At 38.6% G+C, this 25,125-nt stretch overlaps 1 protein-coding gene across 8 annotated transcripts in view; it reads left to right on the top strand.

The window, feature by feature from the left end:
- The window catches only part of NCOA7 (nuclear receptor coactivator 7), a 141,238-nt gene that overhangs the window by 15,805 nt on the left and 100,308 nt on the right, over window positions 1–25,125 (top strand). For 7 of the 8 annotated variants that reach the window (XM_076002988.1, XM_076002986.1, XM_012777504.3 and 4 more), the window contains exon 2: window positions 7,830–7,944. In XM_076002988.1, the coding sequence (XP_075859103.1) occupies window positions 7,895–7,944 (50 nt within the window). In that variant the 5' untranslated portion in view covers window positions 7,830–7,894. Of the gene's footprint in view, window positions 1–7,829; window positions 7,945–13,108; window positions 13,319–25,125 lie in introns of those variants that run through there. The other variant, XM_076002991.1, reaches the window with a different exon arrangement.

The following is a 25,125-nucleotide window of genomic DNA, read 5'->3' as shown; positions in this document are numbered from 1 at the left end:
ATGCCCTTCAAAGAGTAAGACAGTCCAAGAAAACCAAGATTTGTCCTTTATTCTCGGGGATTTCACATCTATAGGATCTACATGAATCTATGTTATGTCTTCTAATGAACTTGTGCCTGAGAATTTACATATTGAAATACCTATTATCAATTACTTTCCTTTTGGGCATTACATTGATTTTATAAAATTAAGTATGTAAGTAAGCTACATTATCTGTGAATTTCATTATTATAAAGGACATATATTTATTTAGGTGAGATGTTGAGTATGGTAAGGTTGGAAACTATCCCTTTACAGCAATCATGCAAAAGGTCGCTCAGCTTGAGTTCAGTCCTCTTGATGATAAGGAAGCCACTTTATCTGCAGGCTCTTTGTATCTGTCTGTCAGTTCTTTAATGAGTCACAGGCTCTTTCCCTCCATATCTAATGCCTGGTCCTAGGTATACCCCTTGAAGATCTATCTAGCCTAAATCCTCTCCTGGATGAAGATTCTTCAGATATTTGAAAACAGTTGTCATTTAATCCCAAGTCTTCTCTCCAAGCTAAACCTGATCAACTCCTTTGACTAATATTCCTAAAATTTACTTTTATGTCAATGAACCCTCTGGTTGCTCTAATTTCCCTATATTTTTCCTATAGTGTGAGATCCAAAGCTAAATGCAGTAATCCTGATATATTCGCATCCTCAAAAAGGGTGCTACAGACTAGCACAATTCTGTTTATTCTGAGTTGATTGCACTAGTGTTTTTGTTAAGGGGTGGGACTAATGCAGCAGAATCACACCATTGGGTGTAGGGATCTTATTGGCATCTAAAACTGCAAATCATATTAACCCCCCAAGCTCTACCTTGCTCCTTCCTTAGCAGCTCACCAGTAGAACTGAGATTCATGAGGAAAATTCCTCCTCATAATAATTGACTACTTTCTACAGACAGCTGAGGGCTTTCTGAATCCTAATGCTATTGTCCAGGCTGTTATTTATTCCTCCAAAAGGCTGATAAGGTGGTCTCCCTAGTTTCATTCAAGTCAGTGGTAACGTTATTGAGGAGGACAGGGCCCAGCAAAGGATGCCGCGTTAAGCTATTAACGTCCTCCCTCTAGGTTGAGGATGGAGGTCAGCTCCCAGCTCTGAGTTGAGGTTAGTCAGTCAGTCAGCAAATACCTGTTGATGCAGTGGTTCAATGATTTCTTTCATCGATCCATAGAAACAAACATCCACCTCCACTTGCAGCCCGCAATTCTCCACCTTATCCGTAAGCAGACAAGAGAAATTTATCAAATGCCTTTTAAGTAGAGTTACACCGTGTTTATTACCTCATTTTCCTGATCCACTAGAGTAGTATAATAGATATGTCGAAGAGGGAAATGAGGTCAGTGTAATTTGACTGAGCCAGCATTCCTTGAACATACTCTCCTCCGCCAGCCTGCACTCCAGCCATACCAGATCACTCAGGACTCCCTGAGCACTGCACGTTGCCTCCCTGCAGCGTGCACTTCCTCATTCTGCCTGATGAGCCCAGCCTCTTCTGCGTTCATGGTCTGGGACACTCCTTCATAGCCCAGTGCCAGTATCACTTGTGATGTTGCCCAGACACTCCTTCCCTTGGAGGCAGGGTAACCAGGTAGAGTAAGCTGTTTCCCTGGCTGTGCTCTGTGGCTCCCAACATCAGAGCACTCACCACTTCCCCTTTTATCAGCTGATAGGGTGCAGTTGTGTTCTTCCTGAGCTTCCTGACTTATGAATGCTGTCTTCATTTTTGTTATCTGCAGCAGGGTACTTAATCCATGGTAGAAGTTCCAAAAGGGGATTCACTTGTTTGTTGTTCTGCAGAATGGTTTGTTTTCTGGAAACATTCTGGATTTCAGGGTTTACTGCTTCCTCTTTTAAGTCCTTGCCATCTTGCCTTTAATTATCATTTCTAAAGTTTTCCTGGGGACCTAGGTGATTTCCTTCAATGTGTAGTTTGCGTGATCCCCTTTCTAACTTTTGTTGAAAATTAAAATGCATTTATTTGACTAAAAGAGTCAAATGCTTCTGGCATTTCCCCATCTCTTACAATTCCTGAACCTGTCAGTGACTTTTTAGAATTCTCATTTGCATGTTCTTTTCTTAGAACTTATAAAATGATCTATCCAGTCCAGAGATTAGTCTTCATTTAGAGCATCTAGGAGCTTTAATGTTATCTCTTTACTCATCTTAGGTAAGAGAGCACTGAAACTCACATCTACTTGATTTTTTTTCCACATCAAATTTTAGTTCCCTAGGCAGGGAACAATGGAAGAAGAGTTGATTAGTTCTTCATTCATTTTGCCATCCAAAGACTTCCTACGGTTTCCCAAGTAGCAGATTGGTAACTGTCCTTAATCATCCTCTTGCTTCAGGCATAACTTTTAAACTTTGTCACCCTTACATTTTGTTTTTTTGTTGCTGTTGCATTGTTTTTGTGATACACATTTGTTTATTTGGGGTGTTGTCTCCTATTTGCTCCCCTTCAAGTTTGTGGCACATGCTCATGTCTGGCTCTATGCCCTTCTTCCCAGGTTTCTCTCTTGTTAAAGTATTCAAATTTCTGACCTTGGCTAACACCAAAATTTGAATATCCTTCCTTTTTCAGATGACAGTATGGCTTTGAGAGGGACTGAACACCTGTCATAGTTTGGTATAAGCGTAAGTATTTTCTAGGAGGAAATGTCTTCATAGAAAGGTACATTGTGGTCTGTTCCCTAAGTGGCCAGACTCAGTGTGACCAAGCCTCAAAGCATGTTCCTGTCATTCTTTCATTTGTGTATTAGGAAACATGTTATTGGGAAAACAGTTGACAGGCATCACGGATACACTGCTGTTTCTCGTCCTGACTAGTTACACGTGAATGTTCAAGGAGCTCAGCGTGTTACATGTGAATTCAAAAAGCCATATTGTGCTGTGTGGGTCCACACTGGTTAGAAGGAATTAGGGATTCTCTGCTAGCTCTCTCCTTAAATTGTGTTTAAATGGTGTGATGATCTCAAATAGGGAACACTATGCTGGTAATACAGAAAAAGTTTGTTTTCAACACGGCTCTTATGAGGTAAGGATTTTGTATGTGCTATTTTTATTTGAATAATGAACTGAATTTAGATTTTAATGGACTATCCTGATTTGAGTGAAAGAAGAAATATTTAGATGCAAGATTCATCTTGTGCTCTCTCATAAAATGCTTTTTGGTTTGCAGTACACCGTAAGTGCAGGATACTCTTATAAGTCAGTGTTTGGATGAGTCCAGAGTGTATTGATGTGAGGGAAAGTCAACATTAATTGAATGAAGGGCTTTTAAGAAGCCCATTATAACCACTTATAATGGAAAATGTAGTTCCCATTAGAGATTGATTTAGGGATCTCTGCTTCTTCAGCGAAGCATGAAGGCTGCTGTGTGGTGTTCTGTGCAAATCACTTTTACGGTATCCTCTGCTGAGCTCTTTCTGTTTAATCTGTTGGTGTGTCTAAACCTGAAAGGACTGCATCTGTCTTGTTTAAGGAATATGAAAATTTCTAGAAACTTAAACCAAAGATTAGCATATTTTTCATTTATCTAATAGAATATTGAAAAATAAAAAAAGCTTTACCAGTTCTAAACAGACGCAGCAACACCAGATGTCAGTTCTTGGATCATTTCATCTTTTTCTCTTGTGCTTATTTTTGTTAATATTTTTCTTCTGGAACCAAATATTAGTTTCTGGCTCTGCTTGCAATATAAAAATTTTCCAATTAGATTGCTATGACTTCATTTTTATTCATGAGGGGAAACTTAATAAAGATCATTACATATTTGTGGCATGCAGGAGATGAACTTTAAAACAAACCACCTGGCCCAGGGCAGGGCAGAGAGCCTGGAATTTTAATCCTTTCTGGAGTCTGAGGGAGGCTGGCATGAGTCTGTATCTCCCTTCTCTACCTAATTCTTGATTTGGGAGGATTCCTTGGATTTGTATCAGTCAGCTATATGATTGACCTTACTCCCCAATTCTGGATTAATTTAACTCCTTGCTTAGCTTTTATATGGATTGTCTGCCTACTCCCATGCCAGGTATTTAGGGAAGTATAAGGAAAGTGTGAAACATGGTAGTGTTTGACTGGAAGGAACTCAGGCCTTGGAGCTGAGGAGGCAAAGTAAAGTGTCATTGTCACACAGTGTATGATTAAGTGCCTTGTAGTAACTGATGGGTGACATGTGACATAAGCTCCTAAGGAGGAGAGGGACGGGCACACAGTGGTCAGGGAAGGCTCTAAAGCAGAACTGGGCCTCATATTGGACCTGGTCAGGACGAGGAGCATAGCAAGGTTACCTCAAGCTCGGGGAAAGAGTAAGGGTGAAGGTACAGAGATGGGGAGGAGCCCAGCGGTTCAAACCATAGTGTGAGAGTGAGCTCATCAGAGCTGGATACTCAGCCACCATCTTTACTTTTTTTCTTTCTTTTATCACCCGCATCCTTGAATGAGTACTAACTACCCCAGCTCACTGTAACACAGCCTCCACTCCCACTGCTCCACTAATACAGTCCTGTTGGAGGTCTTCTGTGACCACTCCCCATCTTCTGGTGGCCAGCTACATTCATCTTAACTTGCAGAATCTATGCTGAGGCATTGAACTTTGTTGATTCCAGATTAATTTTATAGCTTATTTCCAAATGCTTTCTGGCTCCAAAGGTATTGAAAGACACTGGAGTGTGCACCAAACTGGATGTAAATCCCTGCTCCACCACAGCTACTGCTGTAGAATTAGAGCAATTAATTAGCATCTCGCAGCCTCAGTTTAATGTAAATAAGGATACCCAATTCTAATGTGATTATAAGGATTAAAAGAGATAACATATGTATAATATGATAAAATAAATGACTTATGGTAGGCATTACATGACTAACCAGCCATCAAGGTTAGTTCTCTATCCCTACTTGGTAGCCACTCTGTCCTCCTTGCTTGAATGTGCCTTGCTCTTTTCATTTCCATCCCTTTGCTGAGGTGTTCCTCTTTCTGGAATGCCCTGTCTCTCATCTTAACCTGTTGAAATCCTCACCAGGATTGCTGGGGCCAGGAGTTCCAGACCAGCCTGAGCATGAGGGAGACCTCTGTATCTGCAAAAAATAGGCAAATTAGTTGGGCATGGTGGTGTGCATCTATAGTCCCAGGTACTTGGAATGCTGAGGCAGGGAATCACTTGAGCCCAGGAGTTTGAGGTTGCAGTGAGCTATGATGATGTCACTGCATTCTTGCCAAGGTGACAGTGTGAGACCCTGTCTCAGAAAGAAAAGAAAGAAAGAAATTCTAACCACTTTGAAAGGTTTATTTTATCACCTCAATCATAATTGAGCTTTGTGTCTCCTGGGTTCTTCGTATTGTTCATTGGATAGCTCCAAGTTACTACCCTACGATTTAGTTACTTGCACAGTCTTATTTTTTCCATTGGATGATAAACTCCTTGAGGGTGAAGCCCACATCAGGGACAGGGAGATAAACCAGTAAGAGTTAGGACTGTATGCCCCATTGTTTCTGTACAGTGCCGTGTGCATAGTTGTTAGGCTTCCAGGGTGATCTCACCATTGTATGTTGTTTTTTTCTTTTTTTCCTAACTGCAACCATATGTTGATCATTTCTAATTCCTTTTCTCTAGCCTTCACTGCTCTTCTGTGCTTTCCATGTAATCAAACGTGCGGTGACTGTCTCTAGCTGACTATCCCATAGGCATCTCAAAGGCAACATGTCCAAAACTAATCTCTCATCTCCTTCATCCCACACACGGTCTGCCCTCTTCATATATGTTGTATCATATCCTTGGCATGGCAGTCCACTTAATCCCTAAAGCAGAAACTTGGAGGGCATTCTTCATTCTTTCCTTTCCTATGTTGAATGAGTCACCAAATCTCAACTCATTTGCCTTCTAAGTATTTCTTGAATTTGCCCCTCCCCCCCATTTCTTTGTCAACTATGGCTGCCTAGGTTTGGGCCTTCCTCTATAAACTAGTTTTACTATAATTTTTAATAAGTCTACTTTGCCCTATCCTTAATCCTCTCAAGTTCATTCTCTACCTCTATAATCTGATTATGCTACACTCCCTCATGTTAAAGTAAACCTTTGGTGACTTCCTTTCATATGCATCAGGGATTTGAACATTGGTTTTATCTCATGAACCAGCTCTGATGGATTTTGTAGTGGCCTCTGCAAGTGCAGCTGTTGAGTTCAGCATGATCACTTAGTGATGTCTGACAAGGTGCAGTGAAGCAGGTGGGCATTGCACAGTGCATAGCTAGCATTAAGTTCAAGCTCCTTAGCGTAGCATACAAGGTCTTCCATGGCCCTGAGCCTTCCCAAGTCTTCATTGTCAGCTCACTTTACCCTGGGACAATAGAGAACTATTTTTTCTTGCTTTTTCCTCAATCTGGACCTACTTTCTTGTACCCTTTACCTGGGAAGCCCTTAGTGTGTGTATGTGTGGAGTGCCTGGGGTGGGCCCTGTGTAAGGCTTTTTTTTTTTTTAATTGAAAAAAATTGTATGTGCTTATTATGTTCAACGTGATATTTTGAAGTATATACATTGTGAAAAGGCAAAAGTGAGCTAATTTGGTGTTCTTCTTGTAGGCTCTAATGGCACCCTTTGCCTCCTCCATAATAGTACATATCAGATTGTCTTGAAATCCTAACAGTCTCCCCCGCAAGACAGTAAATACCATTAGAGCACATATCACGTCTCATTTAGCTTTACTCTCTGGTACTTATCACAGTACATTTCATGTAATATGTATTGTGGATTAAATTGTTTATTGGACTGAAACAAGTTAGTAGATAATTTTGATTGTGAACACACTTTGTTTTTTTTATTTAAATTTATTGGTGAATATACTTTTGCTTTGGGGTGAAAGGCCAGATTTTTAGGAGTGTTAGTGCTCTGTGGAAAATTTTGATTGGTGAATCGGGCGGTCAGTGGACATTGGAAATTTTTGACCAGGGGAGTGGCATGATGAAACTGGTCTTTAGGAAAGATTGAGCAGGGAACAACCTTTTATTATAGGTTTAAACGACTTCTGGCAAGCATAGGTGAGGGTCACAGGCCGAAGGCTGGGGAACGTGTGGCCCTGTAGACCCCCAAGTGCCGCCTCTCAACTGAATCCAAACGTCACGGAACAAATCCCTTCATTAAAAGGATTTGTTCTATAAAATTTAGATTCAGTCAAAAGGCCGAACTCATGGATCTGGAAGGCCACATGTGGCCCCAAGGCTGCAGGTTCCCCACCAATTTCTGAGGAATAGCTTCCCGAGTCTTTGTGCTTTGTTTCCACATTTGCTCGAGTGGGATGTACTTGCTGGCATGTTTCCGAAAATAAAATAAGAGCGCCGAGGTTATTTTTATTTTTAAAGAAAGAACATTCTTGTAAAACACCTAAGAGCCATTTTACATAATTGTCTATGAGACATACTCATTATTAATTGCTTGATTATGAGTTCAAAAATTTTTTTAAATAGTGTCTGCGTAGCTAGGCTACAATCTCATAAAGTCAGTGAAGGTTTTTGTTTTGGCATGTCTTAAAATGTTTGCTAATTATGAGGAAAATACTTCAGTTTTCCATCAGCCCTTTACTTTATAGTTTAACATCTCCATTCTAATTGTGGGTTTGTGTTTTTCTTTTACCTCCCTCCCTGCCGTGGGCATTTGCATTTTGTATTTGACTCGTGACTGTTTCCTGGTTAAAGTTTATCTTTCACTTGTTTTGGGATATATAACTCTGCTCTGCTTTATTCTTTATGTTGGCTGTTACACACTTTAAAATTTACAATTGCTTTGTTATTTTCTATTGCAGGGTTATGACTCATTGATTAAAAAAAAAGGACTTTTTCAAATACTTTGCACTTTTGATTGTGTATTATGGATACCAAGGAAGAGAAGAAGGAACGGAAACAAAGTTATTTTGCTCGGTAAGCATTCACTTTGCAAAATTATATCAGTACTTTAAAAAATATATATTTGAGGGACTTTGTCCTTAAGTATTACTTGGCCTTTTTTGTTTTGTGACTGTTTATAAACAGAGCGGATTAGTAGAAGTTAAATATACTTTGCTTTGTCCATTTTCTTATTTATGTTAGAGGAGTAACATTTGGTTCTTTTCTATCTTTGACAGTTCTCTCAGGCAGTGCTGCTCAGAGAAGCCAGCTGTTATGCACTGACCTGCAAATTGCTCTGAATCTTATGTTTAAGAATCTACCTTGAATTTAAAATCCAGAGTGCTTAGCTCCTGCTGCTCTGTAGCCTAATTAGTTGAGCTGTAACTAAAAATCTGACACATTTAAAGCTGATCACCTTGTGGGGAGTCCATTAAAAAAATGTTTTTGTAAGTAGGTGAAATGGGTAAAATTATATTTTGAATCAGTATCATTTTTAAGGATTGAACTTGTCCAACACACACACATACTTGTTGATATCTGAAGAGATGTAATCTAATATTTGATTGGTTACTGTTTACAGAGTTAAACATCTATCTGGCAGTCAAATGATATGCTAAACATTTATAAGTCATTTTGATAGCCAGAATGTTTTCAAACTGAGAAAACGTAGTCTTAAAATGATCATAATGATTCTCCTAAGTTGAAGTACTTCTTAAGGACTGAATTTAGCCTCGTTGTATCCCCAACCCCCAGTCTATGCTCATTAAAGATGCATTTTCTGTTTTCTAAATACAAGCCATGGAACTAAAACCAAAGTTTGCCGTTGATGTTTTTATGCAGCAATTAAGGTGGATTTTAGCTTGTTAATAGGAAAAGGAAAGAAACAATTTAAGGACCTACCATGTACTAAGTGTTTTATTTATTTTATAATCTTCAAACTAAACCTATGGCATAGGTTACTTTATCCCCATTTTACTAGTGAGGTAACTAAGACTCAGAAAGTATTTTGTCTATATCATGCAGCATAAGAGTCAGTATTCAAACATAGAGCCATCTCCACAGGGCATGCTCCAGTTAGGAATAATAAACCATGAATAAGGGTTTTTGGAAAGCAAGTGTTAAACTACTAATTTTAGTGAAATGTTTTGTGCTATTAGGATTACAGAGAGTAACAAGATTGAGAAAGGAAGAAATCAGGTATATAATGGATGAGATGTTAGAAAGATAGGCTATTTAGAATAAACAAGAATTACATAACTTTTTATTTTGAGATAATTGTAGATGCACATGTAGTTGAAAGGAGTAATAGATACCCTGTATCCTTTGTTCGGTTTCCCCTAATGATGACATCTTGCAAGACCATAGTATAATATCACAACTAGGAAATTGATGTTAATACAGTCTACCAACCTTGTTCAGATTTTGTTAGGTTTACAAGCCCTCGTAGTATGTGTGTATTTGTGTGTGTTTAGTGTGTGCAGTTACACCCACATGTAGATTTGTGTGGCCACCATCATAGTCGAGAAACAAAACAATTCCATTGAAAGGATCCCACAAGCAACTCCTCTGTAGCTGTACTTACCTCCCTCCCTCCCTCTACTTGCCACCCTGACAATGTGTTCTCAATCTCTATAGTTTGTCATTTTCAAGAATATTGTATAAATGGAATCATACAGCATGTAACCTTTGTCATTTAGCTTTTTTTTCACTCAGTGTAATTGCCTTGAGCTCTGTGGAAGCTGTTGAGTGTATCAATAGCTTGTTCCTTTTTATTGCTCAGTACCATTCCATGGTATGGATGTACCACGGCTTTCTAGTCATCCATTGAAGAACATATGAGTTGTTTCCAGTTTGGGCTATTACTAACATAACTGCTAGGACCATTTGTGTACACGTTTTTTGTGAACATAAGTTTTCAGTTCTCTGAGATAAATGTCAAAGTATGCAATTGCTGGACCAAACGGTGTGTGCTTAGTTTTGTAAGAAACTGCCACACTCTTTTCCAGAATGGCTGTACCATTTTACTTTCCCATCAGCAAAGTATGAGTGATCTAGTTTCTCTGCATTGTCTCCAGCACTTGGTGTTATCACTATTTTTTTATTAATATTTTAGCTATTCCGATAAGTATGTAGTGATATCTTATTGCAGGTTTAATTTCTATGTCCTTAATGGCTAGTGAAGTTGAACATATTTTCATGTGGTTATTAGCCATCTGTATATCTTCTTCAGTAAAATCCCTTTGCATGTCTTTTCCCCATTTTTAATTGTTTGGTTTTTTTATGAGTATATTTTATGAATATACATCCTAGAAACCTAGTTCTTTGTCAGATAAGGGGTTTGCAAACATTTTCTCCCAGTCTGTAGCTTGTCTTTTCATCCTCTTAACAGAGTCTTTTGCACATTAAAAGTTCTTAATTTTGATGTTGTTCAACTTATCCATTTCTCCGTTTATGAATTGTGCTTTTGGTGTCAATTCTAACATCTCTTTGCCTAGCTCTAGATTCTGAAGATTTTCCCCTGATTTCTTTCTTAAAGGGTTTATAGTATTCTGTCTTATATTTAAGTCTGTGATCCATTTTGAGTTAATTTTTCTATGGGTTGCCCCCTACCCCCCGCCATTGATGCACTATGTAGTGATTTTAAAAGCTATAGTGCCTTCTCAGACTGAATCCAAACTGAATGTGTCAGGTTTCAGTGTGAAAATATTGGTTCTTTTTTTTTTTTTTTTTTTTTTTTGAGGCAGACAGAGTGTCCCTCTGTTGCTGGGGCTAGAGTGCTGTGTCGTCAGCCTAGCTCACAACAACCTCAAACTCCTGGGCTCAAGCAATCCTGCTCCCTCAGGCTCTTGAGTAGCTGGGACTACAGACTTGTGCCATCATGCCTGATTATTTTTTCCTATATATTTCGTTCTATTTTTTTTTTTTAGTAGAGACAGGGTCTTGCTCTTGCTCAGGCTGGTCTCGAACTCCTGAGCTCGAAAGATCCACCTGCCTCGGCCTACCAGAGTGCTAGGATTACAAAAATATCGGTTCTTGACATGCTTATGACTGAATAATGAGCAGCTGGACCAAAGTAAGGCAAGCACGAAAATGAGGTTTGTTGAGAGAAAGATAGGATTATAGGGCAAGAGCAAGATATAGGTTTACAAAGCATGATACATACGCCAGACGACCAGACCCATTGTCACAGCAAAGTGAGAGCAAAAGGAAGGATGCAAGAAAAAGGATGTGGTTATGGCCTGAATCTTGATTGGGACCTCCCTTGGGGCTTAGACGTCACCATTGGAACCACTTTGATTGGACAGTTGGGAGTCACATGACCTGAGTCTTAACTACACCTGCAAGGTTGTTCTCTGTGAATTTCCGGACTCTGTTATACCTATGCCAATTGGCCCTCGGGCTAGAGAATCCGCTGCATTCTTTTGCAGCTGGCACACTAAGTTATTTGTGATTGGCAGAGTTGTAGGGTATTTACTCCTCTCCCAGGTATGGAGAGGATTAGGGTGGGACAAGTGTACCATGGCAAAGCATCCACTTTTGTCCATAGGAGACCTGGAATCCCTCACTATCTACTTAACGATTCCTGTAGTAAGAACAGTAACTGCTGGTTCATGAACAACTTGCTCACTGTTAACCTCTTCTTATCCTAAAATGTAGAGTAAGGGGAACCTTAGACTCGGAATACAAGCCAAAATTGTTCTGGAGGAACAACATAGTTTTTTCAGCTCAGAAATGTAAAATTTAATTGTCATGCTTACTTTGACCTCATCTGAAAACTATTCTAACAAGGAAAAGAAAAACATATCCCCAAAGATGAAGTATGACCTTGGGATGTAGGGACAGTAGGACTAAGACAAAAATCAGTGGTGTTATTAAAATAATAAGATGACATATATGTTACTAGGAAATGAGAAAGAAAGAGCGAGAGAACACAGACTGACAAACCTGTAGTTTAGCTGTTACAATGTTATGGTGCAGTGGAAGCCAGAAATGGTCAAGCTATTAAAAGCAAAAAGCAAACCCAAAAACCCGTAATTGGAAAAGAGCCAGCCAAAGTTATAAATTTTTTCAAACGGACAAAATCATAATTACCAACAGAACTTACTTATAAGCCAGTTTCTGACAACATAGGGCAGATTTCTCTGGAGCAGTGTACTTAAGGGCAGTCCAAGTGAGATCTCTGAGGAGGAATGTAAAGTCAGGCCAAGGGTAAGGCCAAATTGATGCAAGCACAGTTTTCTCTAAATTATACCACCTTACACAGATCTCCACTAGTGTTCAGAGGAAATCAAAAGGAAGATTTGCCCTGATGTTTGGCCTGCCACCACCGTTGTGTATCTGAAAGCCTAAAAAATTGCTTTTTAACTGTTTCCCTCCTTCCTCCTTACCTTTTTTCTCCTGAGTAATTAACTAGCCAATGTTTTGTTTGTGTGTTATCATGTGGTTTCATAAACATTGTATCATTGAGTTTGGTAAATAATTCTTTCTAACCCTGCTTTGTTGATGTTTCTTTCTCTCTCTCTCTCTCTCTCTCTCTCTCTCTCTCTCTCTCTCTCTCTCTCTCTCTCTCTCTTTCTCTCTCTCTCTCTCTCCCCCCCCCAATTTAAGATCAAAGCAAAGGTAAGTTTATAAAAGACCCTATGTTGCTAATTTTGGATTGAAATTAGTGATTTGAGGGTCACTTAATCCTTCATTTCTCATAATTTATCTTGAAATGTGCCTGTGTAACTCTAAATAGAAGGGTGGATTAGTATCGCTGCTAGCAGATTTATTCTGGATAAGTCCTGATGAATCTTCAGGATCTCCTGACCCTGCTCCACCTGGTTTTCAGGAGCTTTAGTGTAGATTTATACCAGTTGTTTATTTTAGAAAAGCTTTTTCAAATCTTTTCCTATGTTTTTGCAAATAATTTGTATACACAAATTCAGTATATTATGTATGCGTGTGAATGCCTTGATCCCTGATGATCTTGAAAACCAAATGAAAAACAGAATTATTAAAGTAAATTATACTCTCTGTGCTATTTGTACTCTGTACAAATTATACTGTCCTCTGGGGTGAATGTTGTTCATTATCACCTCTGTTCCCGCTTCCCTCCCCGGTAATTAGAACACAGGTATTTATTCAGTAGTCCCGCTAGGGCTGTCTTCTTTTGTGCTCATTTGACATTATTTGGTGTTTGTGATTTTTTGTGTAGGTCCCTCTATGCCGTCTGTATGTGTGTTTGAAAATTCTGTGAAAGCATATTTTTCAAGATGAAAGGTTAATTCAAGACATCCAAAATACGTTTGCAGTTAACCCAAAGTGGTGTTCTGTGGAAAGTGTACTTTTTCCCTCTGATAAGGTCTGAGAGGGCCTGTGAGTGAACGCTGAGTGATAAAGACTCTTCAGACCTTGTGGTGTTCATGTAAGTCCCTCTTCCCTCTACTTGCTGGCTTCCCACCTCTGCCATTCCCTGCTTATCGTGAAAAGCAGACCTGCCACTCCCACCTTCTCTCTTCTCTTACCCACCCCCCTCAGGTCCAGCCTGATACAGGATGTGGCATGTAGAACATACATAGCTCCCATCCCCATCCTCTGCCCTGACGGTTCTTCAACCTTGAACCTCTGCTTCATCAGAACACTTAATGTATATAACACTCTGGTATATAACCTTGGGCAAGTTTTCTACGCTTCCTTTACCCAACGTTTCTTCAGTGGTTTAATGTGGCCAGTAATAACCCACTAACAAGATGGTTTTGAAGAAGGAAGTGTCCCAGCTGGAACTGGGGAGAAGCCCAAATGGGCCACAGCAAAGAGCCCGGAGCTGAATGGCTGGTCACTGATTCCCTTTTTCTGGGAGGAGATCTTTAAACCCACTGTTTGTCCTTTTTTATTAAGTGTCCATAGTACACTTAGTACACTTTCTTGTTCACACAAAATGAAACCAAGGTGGCTGTGAATATTGAGGTAATGTATAAAGAGTTCCTTGCATAGTGAGTACTCAGACATTCCTTTAATAACAAATCATTCCTGATCTTACATCTGTGCCTGCCTACACCTTTATCTTCACCCATATCTCATCTTGATACCCCCTCATAGGTGAGCTGTTCCTCTTGTTCAGGGAGGAAGGAACAAGCACAACAGTCCAAGTTGGAATAGTACATTTTCCCAAAGATACTTTGTTATGAGCGCAGTTATGTTCTGGAATATCAGGAAGTGGAATTATTAATATGTAGTCCAAAGGCCTTTGAGAAATCTAAGTCACTCTTTCATTTAACAGTTGGAACCTAAGCCTGTGAGGTGAAAGTGTCCATGATGTGCTGGCCCCATACCAGGGCATTTTATATGTATTGATTTGTAATCAGAGCCACACTACTGGTATTGCTGGACACACTATCATGGCTTGGGTAGGCATGCCAGAGATACTGACCCGCTCAGCCCTCGTAGGGGCCAGGCAGGGATTGAGATGGCCAGAGACTTGGGCTGGTCACCTTTAGCTATGACCAGTATCTTACCACAGGGTTGAGTATAACTATTAATCTATCCTCTTTATGCATGCCCTGATTATAAAAAAGGGTTGTGAAAACTGATCCAGATTACCCCCACATCAAACACCTGATAAAAAGAAAATGTTCATCTCCAGATATGATTTGACTGATATGCAAATTTTGATTCAAAGGGATTGTATAACTTCACTGAGATGAAAACAGGTAAATCAGGATTAGTGCTCAGTTCTGTCCTTATCCATCTGCAGGGGTCCTCAAACTTTTTAAAGAGGGGGCCAGTTCACTGTCCCTCAGACAGTTGTGCGGTGCACATTCCACACATGTGCACTGTGGGCCCGGGATGAGTTGGCTGCTAAGCAGGACAGGCAGCGGCAGCAAAAACACCCAGCGGGCTAGATAAATGTCCTCAGCAGGCCGCATGTGGCCCGTGGGTCGTAGTTTGAGGACGCCTGGTCCAGAGCTTATGCTCAGCATTGCTGTCCAAGGGCACGTAGCACCTTAGACGCAAATGGGGCCTGTGAAACACAGGTTACCTGACCTGCTGCTACTGACAGTGTGAGTTGCACAGACTTCTATGAGCAGTCCTGACAGGTTACATTAATTTACACTATTGTAAATTCCTTTGGAGAAATGCATAATGGGTTCTAAAGATCTAACTTGTGAGTTAACCTTTTAAAAAACAACTTGTTAATAACTTGAAGACCTCCCATACTACATGTCTTGTCAACTTCATCCATCTGTAATGTGGATATGGTTAATGTCAGAGTAATAACCTACCAAGGCAATAGGAAACCTGCTGTCTGTATACTTCACCTATATAAATCAGGGTTTTGCATTACAGGCATCCACTTTGCTCTCTAAGATTGCATCTTGTCTACAAAGAGTAATTGCCCATCATAGAAATGAATGCAGAAGTACACGTGAACAGAAAGCTTCATTTGCCGCCTTGGTCAAATAGAGAGTCTAAGATCCAGTGGAAGCCATCACCGAGATGGGTCTGGCTGGCTGATCTGCAGCACTGGATGAGAACATGGGGCATGCTCACCCTCTCCAGCCCCATAGGGACAGTCTTTGAACCCCAGAAAAGAGCTATCTCTTTGTGGTACGCCTGTGCCAAGAATGAATATGCCACATGGCTAGAGTGGTGTGATGTGAACTCTTGCCCTTTCTTTAGTTAACAATCTGTAACATTGTTTTTTCCTGCTGGCCAAGGGCCATTAGAGATTTGACCTTCCTTAGTATGTCTGAAATTTGAGGAGAAACTTCCTACCAGTTGGATTCAGATATTCACACATTTGTGTTGATGAAAAGCAAATAAACAGTTTTAAGAATTGGCAAATGTTAACTCTATACCTTTTTAATATTTGGTCATTTGTTCTATCAGTTTCATTATGCTAATAAAAGCTAATAATAATAGCATTTTTTGGTACTTTACAAAGTGCTTTCAAAAACATTCTCTCACTTTATCATCATAATGATCCTACGAATAGATACAAATGCAGGTGGTGAATCTGGTGTTGAGGTTAAATAACTTACCTGAAATCACGTAGCCTTTAAATTGAGGGTCTGAGTCCTGAATTCCTGTCTGCTGTGTCTATATTTCTGATTCTATTTTTTATTCCATGTTGTCTCAGTTTACATTGCATTAAGTATTAATATTTACTTTGTCTGAAAGGGGGATTAGAAGATGCTGTTAGCATCATAATGTGATTAAATAGGAAAAATTACATATGGGCTTGGAAGTGGAATGTTTTAGTTGACTTCCTAGAAACCATGTTTAATTTCAGTTTCAAAGAACCATCCTCATGACTCTTGTGTTGTGTGCCTGTAGTCATCCATAGCAGTGCCCAAGAACACTCTCTTCTGTGATCTCCAGAGCTCTTGTTTGTTTATGGGTTTACAGTCTCCCCCTAAGTGGCCATCTGGAAGATGGAGACTCTGTAATCATTGCTCTTTCAGTGTGCCTGTTAAGTAGTGGTTGGCATATAACAAAGTGTTAAATATTTGTTGACCAACTGACAGACTAAGAATATTTAAAACAACTGCTTTATGTAGGCTATAAAGGGTTTGTGAATCTTAATTTTTATCACTACAAATATTTCAGTATTCAGTTTTATTAATCTTAAAAAGATTAATATTTCAAAACCATTTCCTATGAGAAAGCTGCTAGTGCCTTATATGACAATATTACTTATTACCAACTAAACTCTTGCATGAGCTGTAATGTTTTTTAAGGCTTATGTTTCCTATTTTCTTGGTTGAGTTCAGACCAGGCAGCTCTTAAGAGAACATTTACTAACATTCATTACTGGGAAAAACATCCATGGTCAAGTTTTATCTGCTAATGTTTTCAGGAAATCATTAACTTTTTTCTAGAGATTGAAAAAAAGCTTATAAACATTTAGCCATTAACAGACTCATGCTTTTTGTTTCATTTTAAGGAACAAGCTGAGTTACTTGATTTAATTCCATGTAGAATGCTGCTTTTCAAGCTGTAGGTTACAACCCATGAGGGTGTCATGAAATCAATTTAGTAGACAGGAATCAGCATTTTAAAATCTAGAACAGAATAGATTAGAGTAAGCTAGACTGAAATTGAAAATATCAGATTGTGTTATATGTAGTTAGAATAAATAATAGTTCATGAAAATTTTGTTTTAAATATTTATAAGTATATACAATAAAAATAAGTTTAAAATTGCATTTTTATTGTGGGCCATCATAAAAAATGACTCATTGATTTAGAACATGCTTTGCCTGATAGTATATTGGGAGCGAGATTACTTTTTATAATTGAAAAATGAATTTTTTGAAAATTATTCATCTAACACACATTAACCCGTTGTTCAGAGGCAGCCATGCATAAAGTACCTATGCTATAAATATATTAGTATTTTCCCACAGTACAGTATAGTGGATTCCTCTTCTACTAATTTCAAGGATCAATAATAAGCATGTTTCTGTTTGACCTGAAATCCCAGACTAATCTAGACATTCCAAATCCTGGTTCAAGACTAGTAAAGTTGTAACCTAACAAATCCCCAGATGGAACTATTGTGATCCTGAAACTTGAGAGACTTGTGCTTTTGAACCTCTTGTATGTTTCTTCTCTGTAGAACTATTTAACAGTGGTGGGGCCTTGGGTATAGTTTTCATTTCTCTAAAATGGGACTAATAATATTACCTACCTCATAGGTTGTTGAAAGGATTAAATGAATTAAAATATATAATGTCTTTAGAATAATACTTGTAAAAATCAGCACTAATGAATTTTAATATGAAAACATGCTCCCTAAATGAGGAATTCAGGAATAAATGAGAAAATAAGAAAAAGTAAGAATAAATACATAGACACACATTTTGTTTAAATTTCCTGGAGTTTAAGGCCGGGCGCGGTGGCTCACGCCTGTAATCCTAGCTCTTGGGAGGTCGAGGCGGGCGGATTGCTCAAGGTCAGGAGTTCAAAACCAGCCTGAGCAAGAGCGAGACCCCGTCTCTACTATAAATAGAAAGAAATTAATTGGCCAACTGATATATATATAAAAAATTAGCCGGGCATGGTGGCACATGCCTGTAATCCCAGCTACTCGGGAGGCTGAGGCAGAAGGATCGCTCGAGCCCAGGAGTTTGAGGTTGCTGTGAGCTAGGCTGACGCCACGGCACTCACTCTAGCCTGGACAACAAAGCGAGACTCTGTCTCAAAAAAAAAAAAAAAAAAAAAAAAAATTTCCTGGAGTTTATATACTTATATATCCCCTAAAACTTGCCCATAAGCATGCTCTCGTCATAGCCTTCAGTGAAAGACCTAAGACTTCAGACTCTAAGACATGGCTTCCAGGGGAAGAAAAGTGACTGATTTAAGGTGCCCTCTACACACTCACATTTTTTAATGTTGTTGCTGACAGTTGAGGAATACTTTAGCTGAACTACTCCCAAATTTGGACTTAATGTGTTAAACTTGACACTGTTGGCTTGAGACAACTTTTGTCACATTGCTACGGACTGAATTATATTTTTATCCACCTGACCCCCTAAATTCATGTGTTGAAACTCTAAATCCCTAATGTGGTGGTATTTGGAGGTGGGGCCTTTTGGAGGTAATTAGGCTATGAGGATAGAGCACTTATGTTAGGAATAGAAGACACACAAGAGAGAAGCAAGTGAATGCTTCTCTCTCTCCCCCTGTCTCTCTCCCCCTCTCCCGTGGGAAGACACAACAAGGAGACCCTCTGTAAACCAGGAAGAGGGCCTTTTCCAGGAACCAAATTGGTCAGCACCTAAACCCTATACTTCCCAGCCTCTGAAATTGGAAAAAATAAATGTTTTTCTGTTTAAGCCACCCAATCTGTGGAATTTTTTATATTAGCAGTGAGAACTAAGACATACATGCATTTGAAACCTTTCATTGTTGCTGGTACAACTACTCTTCAACACGAGAAAATTGAGTTCTGAACCAGAAAATGCTTTGTGCTCTGAAGCTCCATAGCTCACACTTGCAATTCAACTGGTGGTGATTTTAATTTAAATTTTTCTTTCTTTTCCTCCAAAACTCACATCTAAAATTCCAAACAATCTTCACCTACATAAGTCAAATGCTAACTGCATATCCTCCTATGGATCTTGCCATATTAGTATTCCTGGGCAGAGCTCAGATAAGTCACTTCTGTCTCCTAACTTCTTCTTTCTAGCCTTTGAGGTTCTGCACAATATGGCTCATTCCTACCCTTCTGTCTTTATATCCTACTTTGATTTTCTGTACATGTTTTACATTTTGCACCCTTAGAACTTTGCCTTCTGTATACAAAGAACTGCCTTTCACTGTGCTCTTCTTATATACAGCTATGTGCACATCCCTCTGTCAACCCACCTTTAATTATGGCATTGTCTCCTTGACACTTTTCCTATTTTATTTCTGTCCCACCAACACACGTAACTAGATGTGCCCTCCCCTGCCTTTAGACTCCCAGGGTATTGCTAGGCTTCTGTATGCCTTCTCTTGGGGCCTTTATCACTGTCTGGGATACACCCAGTAACACTCTAAACACTCTCATTTCTTACTTTTTATCTTCCTCACAGGACCTAGCCTTGTACCCTGCACCTACCAGTCATTCACTGTAAGTGATAGCTAACATTTGCTACTAACAGACTGGTTTGCCTCCTCATGTAATCTCATTATTACCCCCCATTAAGTAGGTCCTGTTAATATCCTAATTACAGATAAAGGTGCTAAGCCTTACAGATGTCATGTAACTTGCCTAAGGTCATGTAACTATACAGTGACAGATCTTAGTGTCAGCCCAGGTGTGCCTGACCTCACAGCCCACACTCTTAATCACTAATCTGTATTTTTCATTAAGCTATGTTGAATTGAATTTTATAGAATCTTATGAGTTCTCAAAAGAGGATAAGTGGGACTCACTGATCTACATGATAAAATGATTAAATCTATTTAAGAACTAAACTAGTGTCTTTTGATTTTCAGTATAAAGCTATTCTTAGGAACTTTAGAACAATCTAGGGAAGCTCTGTTTTACCAAGGAAACGGAACTTTGCAAGTTCTTACGTTCTAGCAAGAAAAGTCCGCAATCTCCTGACTTTAAATTTTGGGGGTGTGGCAAGAATTCTTATATTTCTGCCTGTTTGGATTCTGGGTTGGAGGTCCTAAAAGCTGAAATTCTCCCAGCTTGGGCACTTCTGTTGTGAAAGCAATGACCTGGTGTTTGAGCCAGGGAGCATTTGTTCACATGGTTTTACTTCTCTTTTCCTTTGTTTACTATTTCAAATAAAATTTGCATAAACAAAATGGTTAGGGTTCCATTTTGTGTCTGCACCCATTTTTGTGGTGTATTATATATACCAGCAAACATGTAGTAGCCTTGTCTACTTGTTTTAACATCTTTGCTTTTCACACATAAATGAAATAGTAATGAAAAGGATAGTAGTAGGCCGGGTTTAAGGAGACCCTGCAAGACACAGGTTGGTTCATGGTTTGCAGACGTGATTTGACACCAAATACAGCAAAGTCAGATGTGTCAACAACATAGAGCATGCACCTGAGTGTCCTAGGGACAAGAAAGGAAATTCAGTTGGTTGGATCCTGGCTTTCTTCCCAAAGCAAAACAGAATTTAGCATCTGCTAAGGCAGAAGATGGTGGAGAGTGAGAAAAGGATCTTAATAATTGTGTTATGAGAAATGTACAACTGATTTCAGTTGAAGAGTCAAAAATGGCTTTGAGGTAGGAATACCATGGACTGAAATGAGAAATGTAGCTTGATTGATGTGAGACAAGAATTGTTTGGGTATGGAGAATAGAGAGTGTGAAGTCAATATATAGAAGAACCAGAGCGCAAGAATATGAATTACATCAATACAATTTTAAAATGGTGTTTGTTGGTGTATTTATGGAATACCTGATAGACTAAATGGCCAAAATATGATCATTGAAACTTACCAAGCAGTTAAGTTAAAGGCAAGTTATTCATGTTTTAAATATTCTTTTCAAAACTAAGAAAAACTATATTTCTTACCCTATAAAGATATATAACTATTATGTACCCTTAATGATTAAAAATAAAACAATTTTTAAAACTCCATATTTTGAAATCATTCTATGGATTTTTAAAATATAATTTACACATATATATATTCAGGATCACATCTGTTGTACAAAGCAAAATAGAATCAAAATTGATTAATCCCACTTTTGAATAGGTGGAGTGATTTAAATCATGGTCATGGATGATTTGAGCTAAGTCATTAATCATTCCATTAATTCTCCTGTGTATGTGAGAATATGTTACTGTTGATTTGACAGCCATAGTGCCTGTCCTCACAATTTAGAGCTAGAAGGGCTTTTGTTTTAGAAGTTGCATGATATATAGAGCAGATGAATTTTGATATTTCAGATTAATTTTGTTGGCACAGCAGAAAGTTGAACAGTAATTTGGTTATTTCATTTTCAGAAGATAATTGAAGCACATGCTAGTGAGGTCATTGGGGACTGAGCAATCTGCATTCCAATGGCTACGTCGACTTTTTTTTTTTCTTTTGGGGTGGATATGGTGTGGGTATTTTCCTTTTACTGCCCTAAGTCAACTGTTTTCACTAGATAATGAGAGGAATTTAATTTAACCACAGCTCTAAGCTTAAGTAATCTGGATTTTTTTTAATAAGATAGATATATTTTAATTTTAAAAATGAGTTATATGCAAACATATGTATATATGTAAAAAGATATTTTTCTTTTATAAGAGCGTATGGATTTTAAATTATAAAAATTACTTGTAAACACACATGTTTAAGTGCAATTGATAAGAAATTGTATTGTCTTAACAGATCACTGAAAATGTAAAATTATAAAATTAATTGGGTTATGAATCTTATACACCTTCTTTAATGCATGGGAAAATCTTCCTCTAATTTTTAATAAATTACTATTTTGATGCAACTAGATACTTAGGACTTCTCCCAGTTTCTTTGATTTAATGTAAGAAAATATTAGCATCATATAATGTTTATCTTTGGATGTGAAATATGCTATTTGTGTCATGGGTAGAAATGTGTGTGTTGCTTGCATTTTGGACTAGCCTTATATGCCTGTACCTGTTAATCCCAGAGGATTGAGTGGTAAACAAAACAAATGTGGTCCTTGCCTACATGGAGTGGACATTTCACAAAGATGTTGTCTTAGTCTGTTTTGTGTTCCCATAACAGAGTACCACAGACTGGGGAATTTATAATCAACAGAAATATTTTTGGCTCATAGTTCTGGAGGCTGGGAAGTCAAAGAGCATGATGCCAGCATCATGATCTTAGTCATCCTGTGGTGGAAGATGGATGGGTAAGGGAGAGGGCAAGAGAGCAACAAAGAGATAAACTCACTTTTATAACAATGCACTCTTGTAATAACAAGCCCATTCCTGAGATAATGATATAAATCACTCATGAGGGCATAGCCCTCATGGCCTAAACATCTCTTAATAGTCCCACCTCTTAATACCATCACAATCCAATTAAATTTCAAGAAGAGTTTTGGAACGGACATTCAAACCATAGCAGACATTAAACAAAGAAAAACATAAATGCATATGCCATTGTAAGTTGCAGTATTTACTATGAGGGAAAATAACAGGATGTTATAAAAGAGAATGTGTGGGTAGGATTCACTTTAGATAGGAGTGATGTTTAAGAAAGACCTCTGGAGAAAAATGACATTGGAAGGTTAATTAATGCTCATACATTAATGACATTTAATGATCCTGGGTTATGAGCAAGAGTTCACCAGGCAATCTGTGTGTTTAGGAGAAAGGCTTGGAAGAGAAGAAAGGAGGGGACTATTCTAGGTAGGGAAGACACTCAGATTAAAAGTCTTATGATGACAAAACCCTGAACAGGCTGCTTTGTAGGGAAAAGTGCACAAGAGGGGTAAAGAGGTAGGCTGGAGCAGGTCATGCAGGGCCTTGATGGCCATGTTTAGGAATTTGGATTGAAAAACTAGATGAATGGAGGTGCCATACCTGAAATGGAAAAACTGGAAAAATAACAGTTTGGATAGGGAATATTAAGAATTTAAGTTTGGATATGTTATGCTTGAGATGCTTACGAGACATCTCAGCAGAACCTCTAAATGCAGTTGGGTTTCTGAATCTGGGTCTGGGCTGAGATGAAAATTTAAGTGTTGTTGGCCCTAGCCATGGGAAAGGATGAGATCATATAGGGAGAGAGTGTAAAGTGAAAAGAGAATAGAACTAAGGAATGGGGAACAGAATTGGGAACCCCCAATGTTTAGTGGTATAGTACAGAAGGAGAAGTTAAGATGAAATTCAGAAGAGGTAGAATCGCAGCAGACAAGAGAAGAAAGCATATCAAGGAGGACGGAATTAGCAGGTTTGCAAGCAACTGAGAAGTAAATTAAGATGAGGACTGAAAAGTGTCCATTAAGATTGACCACTTGGAGGCCATGGATGATTGATTGCATAAAAGCAATTTCCGTACAGTGGTAAGAGAAGCCAGTTTGATGTGCCTGGGATGTAAGGAATTGGAGACTAAGCTTCTATGCTAGTCTTTCGGGAACTTGGCTGGGAAGGGAAGCCAAAAATTCAGGCTTTGGCAGGAGGAAGTTGTGAGGGGTCACAGAAAGGTGAGTTTTTAAAGGAGCAGGAGAAAGAGGAGGTATTAGAGCATGTTTGTCAGCTCATGGGGATGATCCATCAAGAGAGGAATTGCTCAGGGAGGGCAGCTCGAAGGCTGACTCTTATGTAATGTCATGAGGATATTAGCAAAGCAGGACAGCAGCAGATGAGCCACGCTGGGTTGCAGGCGCCCTGGCCATGTAGGGCCTGTGACATCTTACGGTTTCCCTTGTGTACACTGATGGCACTATGGGCTTTCCTCTGCTGATTGCTCACTCTGTGCCAGGACGTTTACACACATGACCTCATTGAATTCTCAGAAGAAGCCCTTGAGGGAGGTGGTATTAGTTTCCTCATTTTTACAGGTAAGAAAACAGGCTTCGAGTGGTTTAGTGACTCCCCAAGTTACACAGCCAGCAAGTAATAGAGCCAGGATCCCTTCCTACTTCCAGCTCCAAAGGCTTTGTTCTTAATTATCTACTGCCTCCAGAGTACCCTCTAGATAGAAAGTAAAAATAATTAGAATAATTCTGTTTCATAATAGAAAAATTTCAATTGTAATATCTTAGATGAAAACATTAGACATTTTAGAATTTAAATTCTAAAAATAAAATTTAGAAGTTTTTCCATAAAAATTGTTATGACCATTAGTAAACAAATGATTATAATCTGCCCTCTTTGTAATATATATCTAAATATAGTCAAAGAATTCCTAAGTGCTTTGGTTTTTTGAGTAGAACTTTTGCATATTATTTTAAGAAAGAGATGTACAGTGCCAGGAATTAGAGTACCCTGGTGGTATTAACTTTCTTCCTAACAGACATGAGTTTTTATTATAAAATAAACTTCAAGTGACTAGATTTTAACATATTAGTGTCTTAGTATAATCCTGTTATAGGTGAGCATTAATCATTCATGTCTATATTAAATGAAGAATGCTAATCTTAATGCTCTAGGCAATGATGTCGGTGTAGCAACTTGATGGACAGTGTGTTTGTGAGGAATAGTCAATTGGATGTGTTGTAGCATCGTCTTCTCTGTAAAAGGAAGCCACTAGCAGATATGTTCCTGTGTTTCCAAGTAAACAGCATGCAGTGAAGTCATTATGTCTGTGTAGCTCTGATAACAGCTGATAAATCTCCTTTGCTGCATTCAGAATTCTGAGTGTCCCCATGACCTTTTTTTAGTGCTATTTCACAGTGTCTTATTTTTATAGGTAGGCACATCATATGAGAAACTTTAGTCCCCTTGTAAGAGGAGGTTTGGGTTGTGAGAAGGACCAGGTGATATAGTAATTAGATGATGCCCTGGAGGCCTAGAATTGAGAGGCCTAGTAATTGAGAGATTAGAAAGAAAAGACAAGTATGGTAAATGCCCAAAAAAAGACAGCATTTTTCTTTTTTTTTTTTTTTTTAATTTAATACCTCTGAGTATCCTTTATTTTATTTGTAAAATGTAAAGGATAGAATATTTTTAATATTTCTCTACTGTTCTATGACATTGTATATAAGAGTGGTATATGATTTAGAGCAAGATTTAAGGAAATATAAACAACCAAGGTACAACTAAGCTTCTTATTAATGCTTTAAAGTCA

Source organism: Microcebus murinus, chromosome 5, assembly GCF_040939455.1.
Source record: "Microcebus murinus isolate Inina chromosome 5, M.murinus_Inina_mat1.0, whole genome shotgun sequence".
Classification (NCBI taxonomy): Eukaryota; Metazoa; Chordata; class Mammalia; order Primates; family Cheirogaleidae; genus Microcebus; species Microcebus murinus.
The sequence above is the reverse complement of the archived record's forward strand: the minus strand, read 5'-3'. Positions and strand labels throughout refer to the sequence as shown.